At 38.7% G+C, this 24,470-nt stretch overlaps 1 protein-coding gene across 1 annotated transcript; it reads left to right on the top strand.

Moving 5' to 3' along the window:
* The first annotated feature begins 17,338 nt into the window (after positions 1-17,338).
* On the top strand, positions 17,339-19,234 carry LOC115750783. The gene is made up of 3 exons (XM_030688338.2): positions 17,339-17,350; positions 17,821-17,980; positions 18,749-19,234. Exons 1-3 carry the CDS (start codon positions 17,339-17,341, stop codon positions 19,141-19,143), a joined length of 567 nt encoding a protein of 188 aa, XP_030544198.2. The 3' UTR covers positions 19,144-19,234.
* Positions 19,235-24,470: the final 5,236 nt, after the last annotated feature.

Below are 24,470 nucleotides of genomic sequence, written 5' to 3' on the forward strand. Positions count from 1 at the left end.
AATCACAACCGATTCCGTCACCGTCCGGCGACCATTAGGCACGTGAGTGCACGTGTAAGAGGCCCAGCGAAGCTTCGCTCGACGCGCCTAATTTCAAAAACTTGGTATAAAGGCGAGGAAGATTCACGAGAGATGAGGGGGTTCATTTGTGCTCTTTGGACACAACAGAATAGAAAGAGAGAGAGGAAACTAGAGAGAGAAGCTCTCGGGCGACGCCATCGCCTGAGCTTCAAGCGAGGACCGTGAGTACTTCGTCCGGTCAATCCAGGGCAAATCAAAGCCTGCGATCAAGTCTAGAAGTTCGCCCGAGCTAAGGAAAAACAATCGGTACAGCTCAATCGACGTATCGCCTCCAAAACCGGTAAGTTGAGCTTCGAACCTTCTCACTGTGCATCCATGGCATCGCACCCTCACGAGCTTGATTCCTTCAATTGATGTGTGCCTTTTACTTCTGGAACTTCTCTGACCACGATCACACTTCATTCCCGCATTGATTTTCCATGAATCGCCCGAGTCGAACCTCCAACATTGCTCGATCTGGTCGAACATCGGTCGAGCAACTCTAACCATTGCGAGCTCAATTTGAGCTCGAGGTAAGTCTCTGGAACTCCTATTTGTGTGATTGTGTGAAGGAATTAGTCTATTTCGCTCTAGATTGTGAGATTGAGTTCTGCAACCTTGAGACTGTGCGAGCTCAATTCATAGTGATTCGATGGATGAAATCGTTTGATTTTTGGATATGTTGATCTAGATGTTGAGTCGAGTCGTTTGGCGGTGGTCTCGCGTCATTCCGGCGAGATCTCATCGTTATATCTCGCTGGAGAGGTCCTAGCCGTCCGTTGCGTCGTCGTCGCAAGGAAGAAGATGAAGTCGACGTGGCGCATCCAACAAGTCAACATCTTAGGTGTCGCGCCGTGATAGGTCCAGCTCGGATCTGAGTCGGCTCGGCCGTTGGTGCGAGCGAGCCGACTCAGATCTGATCCAACGGCTGAGATAATTAGATGAGTTTGATTCTCAGCCATTGGATCATTTTTATATATTCGGTATATTAGATAGAAAATAGAAAATATAGAACAGTGCCGTTTTTGCTTAGGTGATGCGTCGTCGTTTTGGCTTTAGATAGAACGGACGGCTCGGATCGAGTCTAGGTTAAATCGTGGCCGTTCATGCATTTAATTGATGCGGCGTCGTTTAGGTCAGGGGCGAGTCGACGGTCCAGATTAGATCTTAAGTTTAATCTTGGCCGACCATACATTAGAACGATGCGGCGTCGTTTTAAAAGGGTACCAAAGCGTCGTCGTTTTTGTAGGTTGAGCGAGTGAACGGCTTAGATCCAATCTGGGATTAAATCGTGGTCGTTCATTTGCTAATTAGTGCGACGTCGTTTAGAGCAGTGGGGTTGAAGCGTCGTCGTTTCACTTAAGAGAGAGTCGACGGCCGAGATCGATCCCAGGATTGATCTCGGCCGTCCATTCATTTTCTTTAATTTCGAATATTAGGAAATAATTTTGGAAAATAAAAAAAATAGAAATAAAGGAGATGCGGCGTCGTTTAGCTTTGGATGGGTCCGCATCGGGTTGACCGATTGTTGACCGGTTTGACCCGATCCGAAAATATTAATGAAAAATAAATAAAAAATACTAAAAATTAAAAAAAATTAAAATTCATAGAAAATTCATAAAAATTCCCGGATTTTCTCAAAAAATTTATAAAAAAATGTTTAGGTCGATTCGAGACTCTTATAGTCTGGATCGAAAAGTTTTGAAGTTTTAAGGGTCGGTCTACACTGATCCGAAAAATTCCCGACTTTTGGAAAATAAATAAATAAAAAATAGAAAAAATAGAAAAATTTTGAAAATTACAAAAAATGGGAAATGGCCACATTCAACTGGCCCGACCCCAATTTTGTGATTTTTGGGTCCCGAACCTCAAAAGTGACCATTTTACCCTTCTGGGCCTTCCGCCCCAAATTTTTCGGAACCACCCCGGCACTTAATTGAGTTCATTTTGTGGGTCGATAGGGCCATATTAGGCGCGTCTACTTGATTGATTGTTCTATTTGGCTGCGATTATTTTGATTGTGCATTAAATTTCTGATTGTGATTGTTAGGGTATAAAATTCCCGTTTGCATGGTACCTTAAGATCGTTAGAACCTACCTCATCTCAAATTTTATCTGCATGAATTTTTAGGTTAGAAAATCACTCGATTTCGGTAACCGAAAGGGCGTCGATTCGAATGTCGGGGTAACCAAGTCCCCGGATCCAAATCTCTGGTTCTCGTAGAATCGAACGGTTTCTCCCGACCGCTCGATAGGGTTCCCGATCATACCCTCCAATAAGTGATCGGTGGCGACTCCATATGTATGTACACTATGCACATATCACCCGACCACACTAAGGTCGGCCCCGATATTTCTAAAAATCTTTCTTCACATCACGATTCGAGTAATGGGTCCTCGGGAGGGACTCGCGAGCCGAAGATCCACCGCCAACCGGGTCGGAAGCGCGGCTCGTTAACATCTCACCCCGGAAAATTCCGAAGGAGGGTCGCGACAATGTGTCAATGCTGAGGAAATACGAGCTAGATCCGACTCATGTTCTGGATTTTGAGATCATTAAAGTGGACGACAGAGTGTCGTATGTGAAAAGACTAATCGGAATCGAGAATCGGAAGGAACAATTGTTGAGGAATAAGACTATTCCACCGGTCAAGGTTGTGTGGAAACATCACGGAACCGAAGGCGCTACGTGGGAAAGTGAAGAAGCGATGAGGCGTTAGCACCCCCATTTGTTTGATTAGTTGTTAGTTGTAATAAATTTCGAGGACGAAATTTTTGTAACGGGAGAAGAGTTGTGACATTCTGAATTTCATACCATTTCGAGACTATTGAATGAAGATTATCTACCGATGTAATTCAGTTTTATTTCGCTTGGATCCGATCAATCCCGAGTATACCGACCAAAAGGGAAAGGGTCAAGCACGACTATATACGTGGACCTAGGAAACTCGAATGAGAATTGGCATTTTGACCATAAGGATTTCTGAGGAAATATTTAAAGCCGGTAAAGGTTGATCTAAGAACGATTATGGAATCCATTACTAGCGTTATACGATTGGAGCGTGGGTGATTCTGCTTAACCAATGTATAATTTGTGACATTTTCCTAAATTGGATCCCGACGATCGAAACCTAAGGGACTAGTAATAAACCTTTGCAAATACATGACAACCAAAATGACCATGACTTGAGTAAGCCTAAGAGTGATGAAAATCACTAAGTCAATACCCGTAATGTCGCCGCAAAAGCCGCCTGTCGGTTTGAGATGAACTAAAGTTACGTTCGAACGAAAATGAATCAGGAAATGGATTTTCGAAATAGGGAAAATGGAAATGAAGAATTCCAATTTTGGTCTTGAATCAGACGTCGCCTCATCGATAGTAGTTTCATTGGGAAAAATCGAAATTTTTGGACGACAAGTATAAAATGACCATTTTACCCCTTAAGCATTAATTTTTGCCATAATTGATCCAAGGGGCATTTTGGTCTTTCTTTCCACTTGGTTGCTGAAAATTGGATGAGAAAGGGTCAATGGAAGTCAAAGCTTCTAGAAAAAGATTTATGGATAAGAGTCAACTAAGATATTTGGACTTCATTTGACCCATGTGCTCTATTATTTTGTTTGGACCAAGCCAATAATGGAGACCAAGCTTCTCACACACTCTTTGACTTCAGTTGACCAGCCACTCTTGCTCTTCACATTGCTGCCTTGCTGCTCTTTCATTTTTTGCACTTCCACAAAAAGTCGCTCAGCCCGACAAGCTCCGACGCCCTTCACTATTTCGACTATAACTTCTTCTTCTGACATCGGTTTAAGGTGAGATCACCTCCATCAGAAAGCTTGTTATCTTAGCTTTCCAAGAACATATTCTGAACTCAATTTGGCCCGGTAGTTTTTCTCGTAGGTCTGGATTGAATGGACAAAGGTCCAGTCGAGATTTAATCTGACCCGGTTTGAGAGGGAGCTCTCTTTCAACGGTTTCAAGAGCTCATTTTGCTTCAAAATTTTTGTGGGATGTTCTAGACATATAGTACTTGACTTGGCTGAGTTGGAATGATAATTGTTGTTGAGAATTGATGGGTGTTCATAGCTGTTTTGAGATGGGTTTTAAAGAGCAGAATTTGACTGTTTTGCACACTTGAAAGGATTGGTTTAATTGGAGGTCTTCAAGGTGTTCAATTGGCTTCAAATTTTTGGTGAACATATTAGACATATAGAACAAGGTTTTGGCAAGTTGGTTTCGTATTAAATTGAAGCTTAGAGTGAATTATGGACTGATTAGTGTGGATTAGAGCAGAACCAAATTGGCCCCGTTATAGGGGAGGTGCTGTTCGGTTCTGTTCTGAGCTAAATGGGGTGTCGCCTTGGCTTGAACTTGTCGTTTAGACATGCTACGACGTATATTAGTGTGTTAATGAAAAGTATATGAAGTGGTTTGGTAATTAGAGCTAGAATTGTGACTAAACGGCGCGACGGAAACTTAATTGACTATCCGCCCTGTTTTGGACAGAATTAATCTTGGATTCGGAAGCTCGAAATGGAGGTCGCGACTAGCTCATTGGAATAAGCAAATTACCTTTAACCCTTTATTAAGACATTAGGGTACTAAGGGACCAATTTGTGGTCCAATTAGGTGAATTATGGAGCAAATTATGCATGATCGATTGCATTAAATGATTATACGGTGTCTAATCATCCGTATGACACGAGAATAAATTATGCTTGAATTGACGGGAATTATGCTTGTTGACTTGATTGCATAGTGGTGCAATTTGTGCCGAGCCTAGTGTATTGTGGCATTGTGTATTCTCGTGTGATAGATTAAATGTTCGCTAAGTCGAGTTCTACTCAATAATGAAGTCTACAAAATGAGAATTGTATTTGTGAACCCTTGGCCAATGGGAAGGTTTTGACTGAAATTGAGTCTGATCGATTGGATTGCGAAGTCATGGACTATGGTAACCTGTGGTGTTATGACGCGGGTTATGAGATTATTTGCACTATGATACGTTATAACGCGGGGTTTTGATATTATCCCGAGGCGTTAAACGTGGGACATGACCCGATGCGTTAAACGCGGGTCCCGGCAATTATACATAAACCCGATGCGTTATTATACGGGTATTGCCAAGTGCATCAAGATAGCTTGATGCGTTATTACGCGGGCCTTGATATTGAGAATGAGATTATTATACTAGTACGTAAAGCTTGGTTTGAAATATTGAATGCCCGGTGGTTGTGATTGCTTGATTTGCTAATGCCTTTGCTTGTGCCCGTATCATGTTTATACTGGTTTTATTGATGTCTTCAGGCGTCTTTGATTTGAAAAGTAGTCTAGAGGTACTAGTGGCTTAGTCTAGGGTTAGGGTTGATTTACTGAGATTCATTCTCACCCCATTGTGGGATCCCTTTTTTAGACCCCAAACTACGAAGATGCTACCGGTTCGCCTAGGAGACCCCAAGGAGATGATCTCCACTTTTGATGAGTTCCTCAATGGTAGAGGGTTTATGTACATTAGGAAGTGTACTACCGTCCGGGTGGATGAAGGAAAAGAACATTTAGCACCTCATCGTTATGAGGCGTGGTATCGTCGGGTTAAGGACATTACAATAGGTCCACTGAAGCCAACGGAGGTCCCTAGAGGAGTCGTGCCCAACCGATGTCACCCTATCTAAGACAACATAGAGTTGGAAATTAGTATGGTTAGATCGAGGAATAGCTCGGAAAGTACTTATAATGCTGAGGAGGACATAGAAGTGATTGAGGTTTCTGACTCGAAGGAGGAGGAGGAGGATGCCACCGAGGTGTGATCCGACAATTCTTCCGATTACAACCCTGAAGCGGACCAAGATGAGGATGAAGATGAGACCAATAGTTCGGTGTAGTGGTGTTAGGATCGGGGATCTTGATTGTCTTTTGCTAGAGACTTTTGACGAGACCAAAGTGGACGCCTGTTGTACTTGACTACGATCTTTCCGTAAGACTTTTGGTGTGTATGTTTTATAAGTGTGGGGTATCCCAGTGCATCTTTTATTTTGTCCGGGTTATTTATTTACTTCCGTGTGTGCATTTCATCTGAGTATTGTTACCGTCCGGATCCTAGAATTGACTGGAAGAGCGGGATGTGGCAAACACTAGGGTACGAGGGTGTGACAACTACACTCCACATTTACATCATCGGAATCCACTATATATAATTTGGGATCCAAATCGACTCTTGCAAAATGTTTATCATTTGCGGCATTTCTTCGTATATAGTGGTGAAAAGTCATTGCCGCTACCCCGATTTTCACTTGCTTTTTGTATGGATAATTTGACATACTCTTTAGAATCTTCTACTTCTTTTTTAATACGCTAAAGGCTTGCTCAATTTCTAATCGTAGTAAGGAGTGGGCACGGTTGGACACTTCTTTATAACATGTAGGTGTAGGGACCTCATTGAAACTCGAGCAAATGATATATAACTTCTTTATATGGTCCAAAATAGCATTTAGGATTTGGATATCCATAATCTAATAAATAGTATTTACATACACATAAACAATATAAATTATTCAACATATACCACATACATATATTGATGATAAAAACCATTAAACAACAAACCTTTTGGAGGATGAGGAAATTGTAAATCACATCTCCCAATGGTTTCATATAATATATAAGTATCATGAGCTGTTCCCTCATGAGTAGCACAAACATACTAAATTCCATGTTAAAATTGCACACAGCCAATACATTTTGTGTCGATGTTCTTTTCGACCGATAAAACGAAGTTGGTCACCCGTAGGTACCACTACCGAGATATGTGTATCATTTATAGCTCCAATGCAATCCTAAAACAAGAACGCATGTATGACTTGATTTATATTCAGTTCATCATTTCTACTATATAATCGTAACTTACCTTAAAATGTGATAAAATCTTCGATTATTCCTCAACTTTTTTGGAATTTCCATGAATTGTTTATCGGATGGTTGGATCAAATATACTCTCATTTCACGTACTTTATCCAAAACTAAGCTAAATAGCATGCATATGGTTTCCTCAGAGTGCTAAAAGCGCTCTTGGGCTAACTTGTTTCTTATAAGATGTCCTACAATATGAAGAAACATTCCTAGCATTTCTGCAATATCAATATTCCTAGATCCTTTAAGACCAAATTGTGACACTAAATCATGCATTAAACTATTAAAGATAGTTCTATTTATTCTAAACATTCGATAACTCCTTGTCAAATTAGCATTAATACCCATCAACTCTCTAAACCATTCATTTCTTGTATATGATGAGGTCATGCACGGTTTTTGTGACCATATATTGCCCGATAAACAACTATAATATGGGCGGTTACACAGGCAAAATTCATCTTCCTCTTTTTCATGGTTTTTCCTTTCAAGAGACTCATTCATAATTGGTGAAATTAACAAAATAGATTTAGAATAAGAGATGTTACAAATTATCTAGATCATCCATCATATAAATGCAAACTCAACTGCTAAAGAGAACACCAACTAGAAACATGCCTCATAGTAGAACATAAATAAAAATGAGTAACTAATGACTTAAAATAGAACACCCAACTAGAAATAGGTCTCACAATAAAACATAAACATGTCTCACCAACTAGTACAAATAAGCGGTGCAAATAGGTCTCGCATTACACCAACCTAGCATATGAGAGAGTCCAAATAAGTAGCTAACATTCCTAGTGAGCACAATGCTTTCTGAACTTAAACTTGATCCACCGGACTTTTTGTTGATCATCACCCATGTTCAAGAAGATTTGCCTATTGTCTTTTTTTTTTTTTTTTAGCAAAATGTTCTAGTACAAAAAGTATAACTCTTCGTCTTGCATAATCTCATGTATGGATTTCAAAGTCTCTATGATTTCCAAGATGGATCATACTTCCTCGCAAGAGATGTGGGATGACTCATACTTTCAATAGTTGAACAAATTCTATCCATTGGCGATGTTAGATTAGCACCCATACTCAATTTCTTTGGGAAAAGACACCACAAGTGTTATAGCTTTCGTATGGCGATCACTTAAGTGTCATGATTTTTTTTCGATCACTTGAGTGTCATAATTTCCTTACGGTGCTCACTTAAGTGCCATAAGCTTTTTTTTTTTTCAATCACTTAAGTACCATATAACTTTTCAATCAATCACTTGAGTGTCATAACTTTTTAAAAATGTACACCTAAGTGTTATGCCACATCGAATTTACGGCACTTGGGTGAACGTTTTAAAAAAATGGTACTTAAGTGATCGATTGAGTTATGGCACTCAAGTGAACATTTTTTAGAAGTTATAACACTTAAGTGGTCGAAAAAAAGTTATGGCACTCAAGTGAGCACCATACTAAAGTTCTAGCACTTGTGCTATACTTATTCCCAATTTCTTTTATTTCTTTCCTTTAGATTGTCTCACTGAACATTGTGCCACTCTCATATGGTTTTGTGCCTACTCAACAACTTTTGCACCTACATTACACTCTATATTATCATTGGTAGATCCTGCAAAATCACCAATATCAAGTTGTGTGGCCACAACATGCTCATCAACACATAAATCTTATGCAGGATTTCATGTGACACTTCTAGTAGCAACTGTATCTCTGAACATTATATCCAACGAAACTTGAAGATCTTGATGTATGCTTTTAGTTCTAAAACCTCTAAACTTAGGATTTCCCTGTTATAATGAACATGTACATGAATTGTATCATAAAAGATGAACTTTAAAAAAAATCAACAAAAAGATGGGGAAAAAACCTAAATTTTCATCTCTGACCATTTATCGTTTATATCAATGGTATTCTTCTTTGGATCTCATCCTAATAATGTTTCCTTCAAAAGCAATTACCTCCATCTTTTCCATTCTTTTTTAAGATTATCTCACTTACTCTTCATTTCACTTTCATCATGCTTTTTGTCCCTTAGGTCCTCAAACTTCGCAATTATGATTGTCCATCTATCCATTTTGTTGTTTGCAAGGTGGTTGCCTCTTTCAATTTGTTCAATGCACAACTTACAAAAGGTTTCTACATCTTCCGAGCTCCAAAATGCCTTTTCCTTTGATGACTTGCCATTTACAATAAACTCTCAATTCAATACAAATCAGCAATATGCTACTATATTTTGACAAAAATTTGGATGGAACTATGCCAAATATGAATCTATCTCTTCGAAGATACCGGTGGAGCTCATTGAGCGGTTTTGGCACATGATGGTTTCTCAACAAACCAAACGTTAGCTTCAAACCGATGCAGGACCGAACCGATGCACCCAATGAAGAATAATGCACAATGAAAAAAGAAAGATTCAACCCTCTATTCAGCTATGGTAAATGAAACATATCACAAGCTATAAACGCAAGGAACCTCCATTCACGATGCAGAAACGAAGAACAAGTGATTTTTACCTTTGAAAGCATCAATTTTCCCTTTAATTTCAAATCAAATTTTCTAAAGACAAACAGTTGAACCCGAACATCAAGGCAAATATAAGACCCAAACCACACGTAACAAAAAGGAGAGGAGAAAACACTAGAAATAGTCATAGATCTAACAAACAGAGGGATGTGAACATATAACACGAGTCCAAGCTCCAAAACAACGTTTCTTTGGATAGAAGAATATTAGAAAATCTCACCTGGAGACGAAAAGGAGATTGAATGAAGGATGCAGAGTGAACGGCGTGAACCAAGTACGATCGAGGAACTAAGTGAAGAGAGTGGTGGAGGCGAAGTGCGGAGCGGGAGCGGGAGCGGAGTGAACAAGGATGCGGAGAAAGTGAAGCGTAGATCTAAGATTGTATTTTTTTAAAAAGAGAAAAATTGGATTCTTACCAAATTTTTTAGGGCAAAATAGGCAACCGAGTAATCTTTATTAATTGGAGCCTTAAGCATTCCAAAAATGATGAAAGCTCAATACTAGTAAGGACTAGCATTGAGTTTTTAACATTGCCAATACCAACTTTCATCCCAAAGCCCCTTAAAATAGTTGCCAAACATCCCATTAATCTTGTTATTGATAAAATAAAATAAAAAGAGATTATTTTATTTCTAAGATCAAAAGTAATACTTGTAGACTTAGGGCTAAGCCTAGTATAATTACATCTATAACTCCAACTTGCTAATATTCTAAAATAATAAACCCAACACTCTCCCTCAAGTTGGAGTATATATATCAAAAAGGCCTAACTTATGAAAAATACATGAAACTCGTCCATGTCAAAGAAGCTTTGTGAAAACGTCTACTAGTTGTTCTTCGGATCGTGTGTGCACCAACCGTATGTCCCTACAATTCACCTTTTGTCCAACAAAGTGACAATCCACCTCTATATACTTTGTTCGCTAATGAAACGCTGGATTGCTAACAATATGAATAACAAACTAATTATCACAATAGAGAGTAGATGATCCGGTCATAGGCAATCCAATCTCGGCTAACAACATACGAACCTATTGAAGTCTACTTGTAACATTAGCCATAGCACAATACTCGCCTTCCGCACTAGACCTAGAAATAACATACTGCTTCTTACTTTTCCACGACACAAGATTACCACCAAGGAAGACACAATATCCCCGAAGTAGACCGATGATCCATAGGGAGACCAGCCCAATCTGCATCAGAATATCATGTCACCTCCAAAGACTTGGGGTTAGAATAACCAGCTATATGAATATGATCTTGATTATGGAACACAAGTCTTCGACCCGGAGCTCCCCTCAAATATGGAACAATTTCTGGAAGGGCTTGCCAATGAGTAGTATGAGAGAGCTCATAAATTGACCCACCACACTAATAGCAAATGAAATATTCGGACGAATAATGGTAAGATAATTCAACTTGTCTACTAATTGGCGATACATCTTTGGATCACGAAGAAATTCTCCCTATTCATTATCAAGTCTCATTCCAGGGTCCATAGGTGCGTTACCGGGCTTAGAATTATGTAAGCCAACCTCCTTAAGAATGTCAAGAGTATACTTTCACCGGAAGAGAGTAATACTGCCATTATCAAAGATGATCTAAGTCTTTAATGTCAAACTCCTTTTGCAGAAACTACTTGAGTCGTTGTATAACTTCAACATCACTTCTCGTGACACCGATATCATCAATATAAACAATAAGAGTAACACACCCTTTTGAAGATGACATACTAGATACTAAGTGATCCACACTACATCGATGCATGCCAAAAGTGATAATCACATCACCGAAGCGGCCAAACGTGGCACGAGGAGATTGCTTAAGTCTAGAAAGAGCTTTTCACAACCAGCACACCTTCTCCCCCTAAGCAACAAATCCAAGTGGTTGCTCCATATATATTTTCTCGTGAAGATCACTATGAAGGAATGCATTTTTGACATCAAATTGATGACGATTCTGCTAAGATCGTGTAGCCAAGGAAATATCGGTATAGACAAAAAGAATTTTGGCCACCGGAGAAAAAGTCTCATCATAGTCGAAACCATAAGTTTGAGTATAGCCTTTTGCCACAAGACGCGCTTTCAAGTTCTCAACTGAGCCATCTGGATGGTGTTTGACAACAAAGACCCCGCAACAACCCACTAATTGTTTATTAGCCGGCAACAGAACCATCTCCTAAGTTTTATTATGATGTAATGCAGCCATCTCTTCCTCCATAGTACGAGCCCAACTTGGATTGGCCAAAGCCTCATGCACACTACGCGGCACGTACGAAAATGTAAGGGATGACACAAAGACAGACATATGAGGGCTTAAGTTATGATAAGACACAAAATGAGAAAAAGGACATCAAGACCGAGTATAATGAGCAACAGGAGAACCGAAAGGAGACGGTGGAAGAGTACTAGAAGCTTGGACCGGAGGTCGTGGTGGTAGTGGGACGCTCGGCGGCGAAGAGGTACGGCCCCAAACAGGGCGAGGACCACGTGTATAGACACGAAGAGGAGTTAGTACCGGCGATCCTGGATCCGATGGAGCATCATTAGAAGTAACAAGCAATGGTTCCGGCTGAGATGTAGGTGTGGAAGGTAGTAGAAGATTCATGGTTAATGGAGCCCGAGGACGAACATCGTCAAAATATGCTTGATTCTCAAATAAAGTTACAACAGTGGAAATATAATCCCCGACAAGGAGTAGGACTATAACAAACATACCCTTTTTAGTATGGGAGTAACTCACAAATATACATTTTTCAACACAAGGTAATAATTTGTCCAACCCTAGAGACAAAAAATGAACAAAACAAACACATCCAAAAATACGAGGACGAATAGACCACAAAGGATGATCGGAATGAAGAAGAGCATAAGAGATAGCTCCTTTCAACACGGAGGATGAAATATGATTAATAAGATAACATGTTGTAAAAAGAGCATAGCTCCAAAAGGACTTAAGCATATGAGTGTGAAGAAGTAGAAAACGGGTAACATCCAAGAAATGATGTTCTTACGTTGAGCAACTCCATTTTGTTGTGGAGTGTGAGCGCAATAACTCTGATGTAAAATACCATGAGATTCAAGAAATAGAATGAAGGTAGAAGAAGAAAAGTATTCATGAGGATTGTTCGTATGTAAACACTTAACAGGATAACCACATTGAGTACGGACTTCATTATAAAACTGGCGAAAAAAATGAAAAACCTCGATACGATCTTTTATTAAATATAAACCAAGTTGTACGAGTACAATCGTCAATAAAAATGACAAAATAACAAAGATCAAATGAAGACTCTTGACTAGGACCCCACACATCGAAGTGAACTAACTCGAATGGCTGAAATGCACGATTGGAGAGATGAGGGAAGAAAGACATGATGGTGTTTACTCAACCGACACGTTTCACAATTAAACTAAAGACCATAAGTAGACACAAAAGGAAAATGTCAGAGTACGTTTGCCGACGGGTTACCAAGGCTACAATGTAATCAATAAAAATCATCCACAGCTTTATTTTGAACTGCCGTAGCAGCCGCAATAATCTCGGGGTCCAGGGTGTACAATCCACCAACCTTGCGCCCACCACCTATTCAGTGTCCAGTCTTTCGATCTTGAAGAACACATGAAGATGAAGAAAAGATAATATCACAGTCAAGGTCACGATAGAACCGACAGATAATAGATTGTAAGGAAACTATGGAATATGGTAAATAAAAGATAAGGAGATAGAGGAATTCAATGATACATAACTTGTACCGATTACTTTGGATTGAGAACCATCTACTAAGGTCACCGACGTAGAAAGAACAAGCGAGGTGGATGTGAGAAGACGAGGATCACTAGTCATATGATGAGTACCACCTGAATCAATAACCTAAAGACGAGAAGTAGCTTTGCTGGACATTAGACAGTTAGGATCATTATGTTGTGCTAAAGTAGCAACAGGACCGGAGACAACACTACTCACACTTTGTCGTGCTTTAACAAACTTATCATATTCTACACTAGTTAAGTTTATCGTACCCGTCCCGGAGGAGGGTTCGGGTAAAGGAGTGCAAGGCTCAGTATCAATAGAGGCATGTAGACCCCGCAGCTTAAGATGGAGGTCATAACAATAATCAATAGTAGCCTAGAAAGCTAGTAATGAGTACAAAAACGGTTCTCACAAACTCCTCTAGAAGCATTATTACCACCACCACAAGTGACACCTCAGCCTTAAAAACCACGAGCACGGTAAGAACTATCAGAATTCCTATGTCCATGACCATTAATATGACCACAAGCCCCTTGATCTCCACGAGCCACCAATAGCACTACCGTCCGACATTGTTGCGGTCTTAGTACTGAAAGTGTAACAAGCAGCCCGAGAATACACTTTTTCTATGGAAGGGAGAGTGCTCTGATAAGTAATCTATTATCGAAGGAAAGCGTAATCTAGACCAAGACGGCGGAGAAAGAGCACGGTCATCATGTCAACTTCTTATTGCTGCATCCGAGTAACCGTGGTAGAGGTGTGCTCGTTGCAAAAATAAGATTCGAGGCACTGATACAAAGATGTAAAACAAGCATAATACTCTCCTAACTCAACATCACTAATTTTGGTTTCAAATAAAGCCTTCCACATATCATAAACTCGACTCATGCTATTTTTTTCGGAATATATTAATGCGCACTTTGTCCATACCTCATGAGTTATCGCACAATCCATGAAAAGATAATGACCAGATTCAACCATACTTCCCCATAAAATTGTATACAAAGTAACATCAACGAACTTCCTTTCTTTTAGATCGGCTGAATCTTCGGGTAGTTCTTTTTCAAGCCATCTAGACTAGCGATTAGCATAAATAAAGGTTAAAAGGGCCCTTGACCAATAATGATAATTAGTTCCATCCAACTTGATCATGAATTGTGTAAACATGTCATACTATGATAGGGACCAAATAATCCTAAACTCAAAGAAGCACTAGGGAGCCAACCCCGAAACAACAAACAGAGAACTTGATGAATCGGTAGACATTTCCACAATCTATCACAACACTACTAATCACTATGAAGAAATTCACGTCAACGTATTACATGTTGGTCTCAATCATCACCCATCAACAACAAAGAGAACCCAGCATGTAATCAAATAACGGATACACCACTTACCAAATTCGCCATCAAGATTTCTGAACCCAACATGTAATCCAAGTGCAAACACATCGATCGCCATGAAATCAACACATTCCATGCAGCATGAAATGCCAACAGCCACAACAATATTACTTTCAATCACCAAAAAGAGTAGAACATTAGAAACGTCAAAACTAGAACATAAAAGTTAACTGGAAGGGGCTAGAGGACACCGAAGCTAGGCTCGCCGACCTAGGCGACGTCAAAGGACACTAGAGTTGGGCTAATCGACCTAGGCAATATCGGATGACCCTAGATCTGGACTCTCCAGCCTAAGAGATGTCGAGGTATAGACTTCACCGGCTTAGGCGACGTCCGATGACGTCGAGTCTAGGTTTCGCCACCCTAGGCGACACCGGGCAACGTCGGGTCTTGACTCGCCGGCCCCGAACAACCTCGGATCTAGCTTCGCCAGCACTGGGTGACTTTGGATTTGGCTCGCTAGGCTTAGGGTGACACCGAATCTAGGTTTTCTAACGAGCTTCGGCGACTCTGACAATAGCTGGTAGTCGAGGGTGGGTGGTCGACAAAGGCAGCTATCTAGGGTTTAGGATTTCAACACGACTCTGATACCATGTCATCGATAAAAGAGAGATTATTTTACTTCTAAAGTCAAAAGTAATACTTATAAGCTTATGATTAAGCCCAGTACAATTACATATATAACTCCAACTTGCTAATATTCTAAAGTAATAATCCCAACAAGTTTTTCTTGGTCGATCTCCTTATGATTGTATGGAGAAACTCAAATGGGATCTTCATCGAGCCATTAACCACGATAGTACCCATAAAATAAAAATAGAAAATCATAATAAATGGAGTATTTTATTATCATATCAAAGAAAAGATGCCAATTAATAAAGTAATAATCTTATGCAAAGAACTTTCCTAGGATTCAAGGCATGTGTCAAGCAATAAAGTGGAGTATTATTCCTAGTCCAGCTATCCACAAGAATTGTACAAATCACCTCATAAAATGTAGACTCCTCATCTACCATTTTCACTTCTTGCGCATATATGGCTCTCATCATTTTAACAATCATTGAATTACATATGTCATAAACTAAGTAAAGACAACGCTTGTTGATGTCACATATTCTAAGCATGCCATAAATAGGAGCCATAAAGGAAGGTATATAATCAATTGAATCCCACCAAAAATCATCCAACACCTTCTCCTTGACAAATTAGCCATCCCTTGATTATCATCTCGATAGATATTTCATTTGTCACAAATAACCCTACTTTGAAGGCTACTTTTCATTAACTTAAACCTCTTAAGCATCACAATCATCAAAACAAAACGTGTATCCGCTATAGAAAGCAACTTCAAGCTAACAAACGCATTGTATATTATTGATCTCATAGAATAGTTCATGATGTGATGTTTAACACGTATAACATCCTCAACAACCTCTGAAATCCAACTACATTCCTCATAAGCTATAAACTCAGCATTTCATTTTGAGAAGCGGGAATGCAACATCTGAGCATCAGTATAAACTCATACTTAAGACCATCACAACAACAAGTGTTCATTTATCACTAATAGATCTTGATTCTACAACAATTTTCACGTAAATCTCAATTAGACCCCTTTTACCTCGTCCATCCAGTTGTTAATAGCCGCAATCGTCAACTCCAATTATTTCCTTCTTGTTTCTTCTTTTCTATAAATAGTGTTCTCTGATGACTAATGCTAGACGACAAATTTTGAAAAGAGTAAATTAGAAAGCCATAAGCGCAAGAAGCGACAAGTCCATAAGAGAGAGAGAGAGAGAGAGAGAGAGAGAGAGAGTCATGCATAAGAGTCTAAAACAAGGATGAAGCAACAGCTTCCATGCTAAGAAACCCCATTTCTTCAGAGCCATGTCGGTACTATTTCAAGCAAGAAAAAGAAGAGGGAAGAAGAAGAGAGACAAGGGAGACGACATGGTTTTTCAAGAGCTTTGGGGAAGGGAGGATGAGGAGGAGAGCTAGGGTAGAATAGGTGTTGGGTTTTGATGGATTTACATATTTGCCCCAAAAAAATTTAAAATTTGCAAAACCGACTCATGCATGTGGGCGTGTCAAGGAGCTAGACATGCGTATCCGACTCATTTGGTGTGTCGGACTTCTGACGTGAGTTCATCGTGTGTCCGGAAGTGTCTCAGTGTGTCGGACGTGTGTCGGACACGCAACACCCGTCCAACATTGACATAGTGGCTCTCGGAGAGTGTCCATGCTTCCTAAATTAAGTTGAATCCCTATATAGATTTATTCAAATTGAATTTTTCAACCTCACGAGAGGTAAGGGTCTAAGAGAACACAGGATGCCGAAACGCGATAGAAAATTGGCTAAATAGAAGAACTTGAATAGATACAAGGAACAATCTATTCACTTAGTTGTGATTAATCAAAATCAACGAAAATATCAAAAGTCCGAAGTCTCTACTTTTCTAAAAACCCTAAACATCCTTATATATGGTGCTAACCCTAATTAACCTAGGAAACACAATATTACGAAAATATCACTAAAATCACGAAATTGCCTAAAATCCTAAAATTATGTAATATTACGCAATATTATAAAGATCGCCAACTTTATTTACATCAACACAAGCTATTTGTGGACTTCTCCAATTTCTGTTAGGTTTCTTTCTCTCCATTTTCTCCACAAATGAATTTCAATGTGTGAAATTGAAGATTCTCCTTTTTAGAAATATAAGCTTATACCGTGAAAAAATTTTTTGTTGAAATCTTTTTTTTTTCATTTTAATTTTATATTTTAAGAGAAATTGTTTATTCATAGAGTAACAAATAAAAGGGTAGACAGTACTAAAAAGAAAAAGAAAAAAAAAGTTGATTTGGAATAATCATTGGCCTACCCTTGGTATTACTTCCAAACTCGTCTTTCCTCGATACGTGTTGGTAGGGGTGCGATATTTATAAAAATGAATAAACAGAAAAAAAATTCATAGATATTAAATTATTTCAATAATAATGATAATAATAATAATAATAATATTTAAGCGAAGTATTAGAAGTCTTATCATTTCCACTTTAATCTTTCGGAAAAAAAAAAAATCTATTCTCAAAACTCGAGAACCCTAAAGCTCTCCCTCTCGTGCTCTCCCCGATCCTCCATCCTCAGTTTTTCAGTTGAGTCGCGCCTTCATCGCTCAGTCTGCCGTCGCGCCTCGCCTGTCTCCGTCCTCGCAGTCCTCCAAACCCGACCCCTTGTCTCTTCAGAGGCACCTTGTGCTCGCCGTCGCTGCCTCGCCCGTCACCACCTCTCGTCGCGCCACTGGCGGGACTGAAGGTGAGTGTCTCTCTCTCTCAGCGCCTGTCTCAGTCTCTCTGACGCACCAGCTTCACCGGCGGCGACTGGAAACAGCTGAGGAACACGGATGAAATCTTCGTCATTTTTGTGTTTGGGCGAGAAGAAATAAAGCTTGTGCTGTTTTTCTTGGGCTTCATACTTGAACAGAGGGTGTGATTTTAGGGTGAGATTAGATTTTTGCTTCGTATTCAGGTTTGTATAGATTCAGAATAATCATCTGCGCAGGTTTTTTACTACGAATTCCGCTTTCAATTTCTCATCCTTCTGTGACTTGCATTTGGGTCGGTAATAATGGTTGATCAACTGCCTTAAAGAAGACCTTTTTCTTTTCTTTCTGTTGCTGGTTTTGGTTAATAATTGGTCTGAGTTTGAAGTTTTGGGACTTTGGAGATTGGGATTTCAATCTTTGCAAAAATGTCTGCCTGCCCCTGTAATCAGCTGCTTCTTTGAATCTTATTTTTGCATTTGATTTTCTATGAGAAGCATTCTGTGTCTTTACTGTTTTGTTTCCATTCTTTTGCTGAAAACCCAAATCCAAAAGAATTGCATGATGAACAACTACTGTCGATCACTTATTCAGGAAAGAAAAATCTACTAAACTTATTCTCATGTTCTTCTGGTTTCGGTTGATAGTAGATAAAGTAGTAATAATGTGCGAGACCACAGTGAGGAAAAGAGCCTAGGCTCAAGTAATTGCAGACATGAATGTATCTGTCTTAAAAAGCTGATTATTTTACATACATTCAGGTGCAGATATAGGTGTGCCAATGCCACAAAAGAGTTCTTTGAAAGCCCCGGGTCAAGGGCCGGAAATGCCAGTTGCAAAGGAGGAGAAAGCTTCTACAGCTACGAAGAAATCCAATGATGAGATCGACGACATTTTTGCATCGAAAAAGAGGAAGAAAAGTGAAAAAGGGGATGCCAAGAAGCCAGCTGAAAATGGCAGTGGGAATACGAAGAAGATGAAGAAAAAGAAAAAGGAGAAAGGTTTAACACAGAGTGCATTAGGCGACCAACCTTCTCGTCCTAGAAAGAAAACAGTGGATGGGCTCACCATCTACACAGAGGACGAGTTGGGTATCAGCAAAGCAGACGCTGGTGGTACGCCGCTCTGTCCATTTGACTGTTCTTGCTGCTTTTGAGTATAGTCCTTGCGTATTGGAGATCATCCAGTCGTTCTTGTTGTAACTTATTTGCAATTTTTGGCCCTTCACCTCAAGGTTCTTTGTGTTTTGGTGCCTCTTTTTCCTGACTGCATGTTCTTAATCTTATTCTTGCAGTTTTCGCAGTTTTCTTAGATAACCTAAATATTGCAGGATCATGATAGGATATTGTAGCTAAGAGTTCCTGGGGTGGGTAGGAAAGATGTTAGTATTTCAGATTTTGATAATTTGTATTTGGTCATTTAAGATCTCAAACTCATAAGTATCGGACACACAGCTACAAGATGAGACGCATCGCGTGAACTCTTTAGTAATTACAAGGAATTTGAGAATATGGAGTTCATGAGCTTTTTGTGCTGTGGATATGAGTTGAAGTGCGGATTCATGTTTCCAATCTTCAGCAGCTTCTTGTGTTAAAATTCAACTCTGCCCCAGGAAGAATTGCTTAGTTAATATGCATGACTCTGGAATTTATGACTATGGAGTTCTTGAGCTTTTTGTGCTGTGGATACGAGTTGAAAATGCCGATTCGTGTTTCCAATCCTTTGGCAGCTTCTTGTATTGAAATTCAACTCTGCCTCAGCAAGAACTGCTTAGTTAATATGCATGACTCTGGAGAAAAGCAAAGCCCGGTCTGTGTTTTTGTTTGTTCGATTTAAGCTAACTTTTTCTGTTTAAATTGTTGTTCTTGATGGTCTCAAGCCTGGTGGGATGTTGCTGTTGGGGCCTGTTATCTTCGTTTCTGTGGACGAGCGCATGTCCTCGTTGCTTATGAGCAACAGGCTTGGAATGTTGGCGAGATGGAGCAGAAGCAAATCTCCCTCCACTCCCTACAGAATCAATTTCTCACTGTAAATGCAGCAAATTGATCGCTCTTAGTTAGATCCGTCAAATGGATGGGTTGAGTAAAAAATGGGTCTGATCTTGATCCGTTTTCAATCTAATACAAAATTTAACGATTCATATCCAGCCCGACTCTAACTCAAGCATACCCAATCTAACCCATTAATACTCACCGGGGTAATTTGGAAGTCCAAGCTTTGTCCTGCGATCGGAGCACCTCATTCATCTAAGCAATTTGATGCAGTTGAATGCACTTAGCTAATCAATTAGAATTAGACATGTCAATTCGAAAAATTACTCAGACTTTTGGAGCCGTTGCATCAAGCTATGTACTCAAGTTGTTTCACTTAACATAATAATGTCTTGGGGGAGAAATAGAATTGGGCATTACAAATAATGATGGGTTTGGAAACATTTCTGTTCTCAAAAATAGTTTTTCTATTTCTATTCCCCGAATGAACTTCTGAGTAGATGAACTCGTTTACTAATCGCACAAAATTTCTATTCTCGGAATAGAAATGTATGTTAGGATCCTAAAATTTATTCCCAATTTTTTTCATTCAATTATAAAAATGTCAATGGAGACTTAAAAAAATTATGTTTAGATAAAACTGGATTTTTGTAAGGACTTAACCGATCAAGATATTCTAAGATGATCTTAAAAAATCCAATGTAATTGTTAGTTTAAGCACCTCAACATTCACGTCCCTATATAATGTTCTTGAAAGAGAAAGGTGGAATTGGAATCCTAATCTCATGCTTTTTAAATTTAAGAAAATATATTCTCATTGGCTCATTATGAGAGAGCGGCATGATGTAAGGAATAGAATCAAAATATATTATGATATAGAATTGGATGACCTTAATACGATTAATAGAAATATTGCCAAGTATTTAAAAACGACATTACAAAACCTGAAAACACGAATGCAATTTCGGGCATATTGTGATTTCTTGCCATTTAATTTGTTGTATTTTTCTTAAGCATGTTTATCTCGGGTGCCTCCTCATGTGATGCATCATTTACAACCTCCACTTGTCTAGGTCCAAACGGGTAATCCAGATCTCCATGTAGGAAAACGTTTTTTTCCATCATGTTTTGGTGCCAAATGTAATTATGGAGAGCACAACATGCAATTATAAGTATTTGCTTTCGAATTGTAAATGGAGGCATGTGTCTCAAAATGAAGAAGCAACTCTTTAATGCCAAATGACCTCTCGGTGACATTCCTTAGTGAATAATGCGTATGGTTGAACAATTCTCTTGTTATTCTGGGTTGTCTCCCTCTACCCCTAAAATCGTTCGGATGATAACGTTCACATTTAAAAGGAGCTAAAAATCTCGGAAGTGTTGCATAACCAAAATCTACAATGGAGTATTTACCTATAACAAGGTATACATAAATTTGTTATGATAGCAACCGCAATACGATCGTAAAGAAAATTACTCCTTATAGATAAAGCAAATATCGGGTGGCGGTTGACGAAATTGCAGTCGAGGAGTCTCGAGTGCCACCAAGACCACCCGACAATAATTGACTGATTCTTCCTACCTAGGATACATGATATCAAACAATCCAACACACATCACATTCTAGGTGGTACTTCCTTTTCTACCTCTAAATGGGATTTGCTTCGACACGGGAATAAAAGCATTTAATATGAGTGCCATCAATAGTACCTACACAGCCTTATGATTTTATAAAGGTGTATTATTATACAAGATTATTAACTACATGTATTTGGTGTAAAATTGATATGAGAATCATATCTTAAAGTAGCATTTATGGTTATGATCTACAAGAATCTCCTTTGGGACAAGACCTATCGAAGGTGGTTTGATAGCCCCGTTTCACAAAAATACTTGCTGATTGTTTCTCCGAATCGTTGGAATCTCACGTAAATCTTTGATTGAGTTTTTGTGACCAACCAAAGATAAGAAGATACCAACCGATTCATCTACCCTAACATACTGACTATCTTTTAACAAACATCTTGCCCTCATGTCAAGATCAAACTCATCCAAGTATTGTTCAACCGGTGCTACCTACCCATTAGACATATTATTTGTTCCCCCTTCCATATTACTTATACCATCATACAAATACAAGAGCATCAATATAGATATTTGGAAAAAAAAAATTCAATAGCAACCAATAACATAAGTCATAGAGTGAGAGCAAATCAAATATCAAATTCTCATGCAATCCATCGTACTCATACCACCACACAAATACAAGACTCTTAACATAAATATATTTAAAAATCAAATAACAACCGACAACATAAGTCGTAGAGTAAAATAAAACTAAATATAAAAATCAAGCGCAATCCACAATACATTTCCCAACATCTACTTAAGACGTTGGAGAAGTCAATTTATCCTTTCAATTGGGGAATTGATGAAAGCCTCCCTCCATGTGGCACCAACGCATGCTCGTTCCATTGTTTTGTTACAAAGACCCTGCTCCAATTCAAGCATAATAACTAGGACATCAATCACAGCAAATATGGGGAAGGGGTCTACACATGATGATGTGACCTGTGTGGTGGTAGAGCCACTCACAGATTGACTTGCCCTAGATTTCATCATCTCTTGTATGGCTTTGAAGTTGCTAGCAACATCAAATGAGTTATTGTTTCTTCTCTTCTTGGTATTTGAAGTCCTGTCCAACTTGTGCTTGTCATGAATTGGAGGAGCAATATTAATTAGATGTAAAGGCTCCATTGTCAATATGGTGTTCACTAAAGTCCTCTAGATCATCGTTTGCATCATCACCATCATTGTTATCTTCCTTTGACACCATCAAATGTTTGGCATTTCCTGCTACATGCTCTCCAGTGGCATATATATCACCAAATACAATACACAGCTCGGGATATTGAAGAAATCCACCCTTCTTGAATTTTGTCCGCTCATTATTATCATGCAATTTTCACAATGATGACATAGGTCAACAACATAATCAAACCTCTTAAAACGTACATCTATAATGATATCAAAATGATACCTTGATGTGAGGTTCTCATATATTTAGATCATCAATGGCAACTGTTTTATTCATATTATCCCCAGTCAAACTGGATTGTAAAAGAAGTTTATTAAAACTACCATACATTTATTTCAATTTGTTCAACTTGTTCTTCAAATGTACTAGGTTATATTGGAGTCATATCCGTTTATTGAATTCAGCCAATATATTATTCCACCCTACTTTATTATAAGAGGAAGAGGTGTGATTTCCCTTTTTTTCATCTACCAACAAAGTTACATTGATTGGTTAAAGGCTCGATCCACTTTGCAGTGAATGCCTCTTTCTAAGATGCCAAAATTAACCTTGACTGATTGAGCATCATATGAGCCATGTATTAAATCATAACATAGTCCTATAGGAATTATACACTATACTGTACTAAATCATAACATTGTAACCACCCAACACTAGCTATTACATGCAACCAGTCTCAAGAGTTGGGTTAACGATCAACAAATCAATGTCCCATAAAACAACCTTATTTTTTTTTGTCGAAAAAAAGGTTTTGTATCTTTAATCACTGTCCCCATGCCTCCGAAGATTGGTTGAGGTCAAAATGCTATTAGAAAGAGACTTAAAATGGACATCACAATTTCCCCTTCTCAAAACCGATTGTTAGCGGTCCCATAATGTTTTTTTCATAAGCCAACAAATAGCAATAACAACTACTAGTCTCAAAAGTGATACAATCGATGGAGCTTCCAAACACCACAAAACCCATCCGAACTCGAGAAGACACCAACACTTATAAGGGCACGCATGACAACACTTCTGGAGTAGAATTTACGTTGTAAAAGTGCTCTTGGAGCAAAAATTTGTTTGGTAACACGCAACTTCTGAAACAGAAATCCATTTTAGTTACGCAATTTCATTTATTACTTCTTGAGCAATTTTAGAAGTAGTTTTGGAGTCACTTGAAGAAGTGAAAAAATTTAAGTTGCATTTGGAAAGGCTTTTGGGGAAAGTTTTTGAGAAAATGCAAATGCCTTTAGTCCGAAGGAATTTGGTGAAATGTAAAAACTATTTGGCAAACCGTAATTGAAAAGTGCCTTGAGAAGAAAGTTTGGAAAAATACTATTTGATAAACATATATTTGGAAAGTCATTTAATGTGACTTATTTAGATTTTTTTATTTTAATTTTTTTAAAATTGAAAAAAGAATACAATGACTGCCACGTTTATATATTTGCATTGAGAATAATGTAAAAGAGACGTACCAACAAATTTATAAATATAAAAATCATATCAAAGTGGACTTCTTTCGCAATTAAAAAGAGAGTATTTTCATTATAATAAACATAGTCACATATGCAATGATATAAGATTTACGTTATTATTGAAAATTACAAGCATCCTTAAATATTTACTAAATTCATGGCTATTCGATCACGTAAACATTCCATGTTAGAAGATAAATTATCATTTGAA

Source organism: Rhodamnia argentea, chromosome 4 (assembly GCF_020921035.1).
Source record: "Rhodamnia argentea isolate NSW1041297 chromosome 4, ASM2092103v1, whole genome shotgun sequence".
In the NCBI taxonomy this organism is placed as follows: domain Eukaryota; kingdom Viridiplantae; phylum Streptophyta; class Magnoliopsida; order Myrtales; family Myrtaceae; genus Rhodamnia; species Rhodamnia argentea.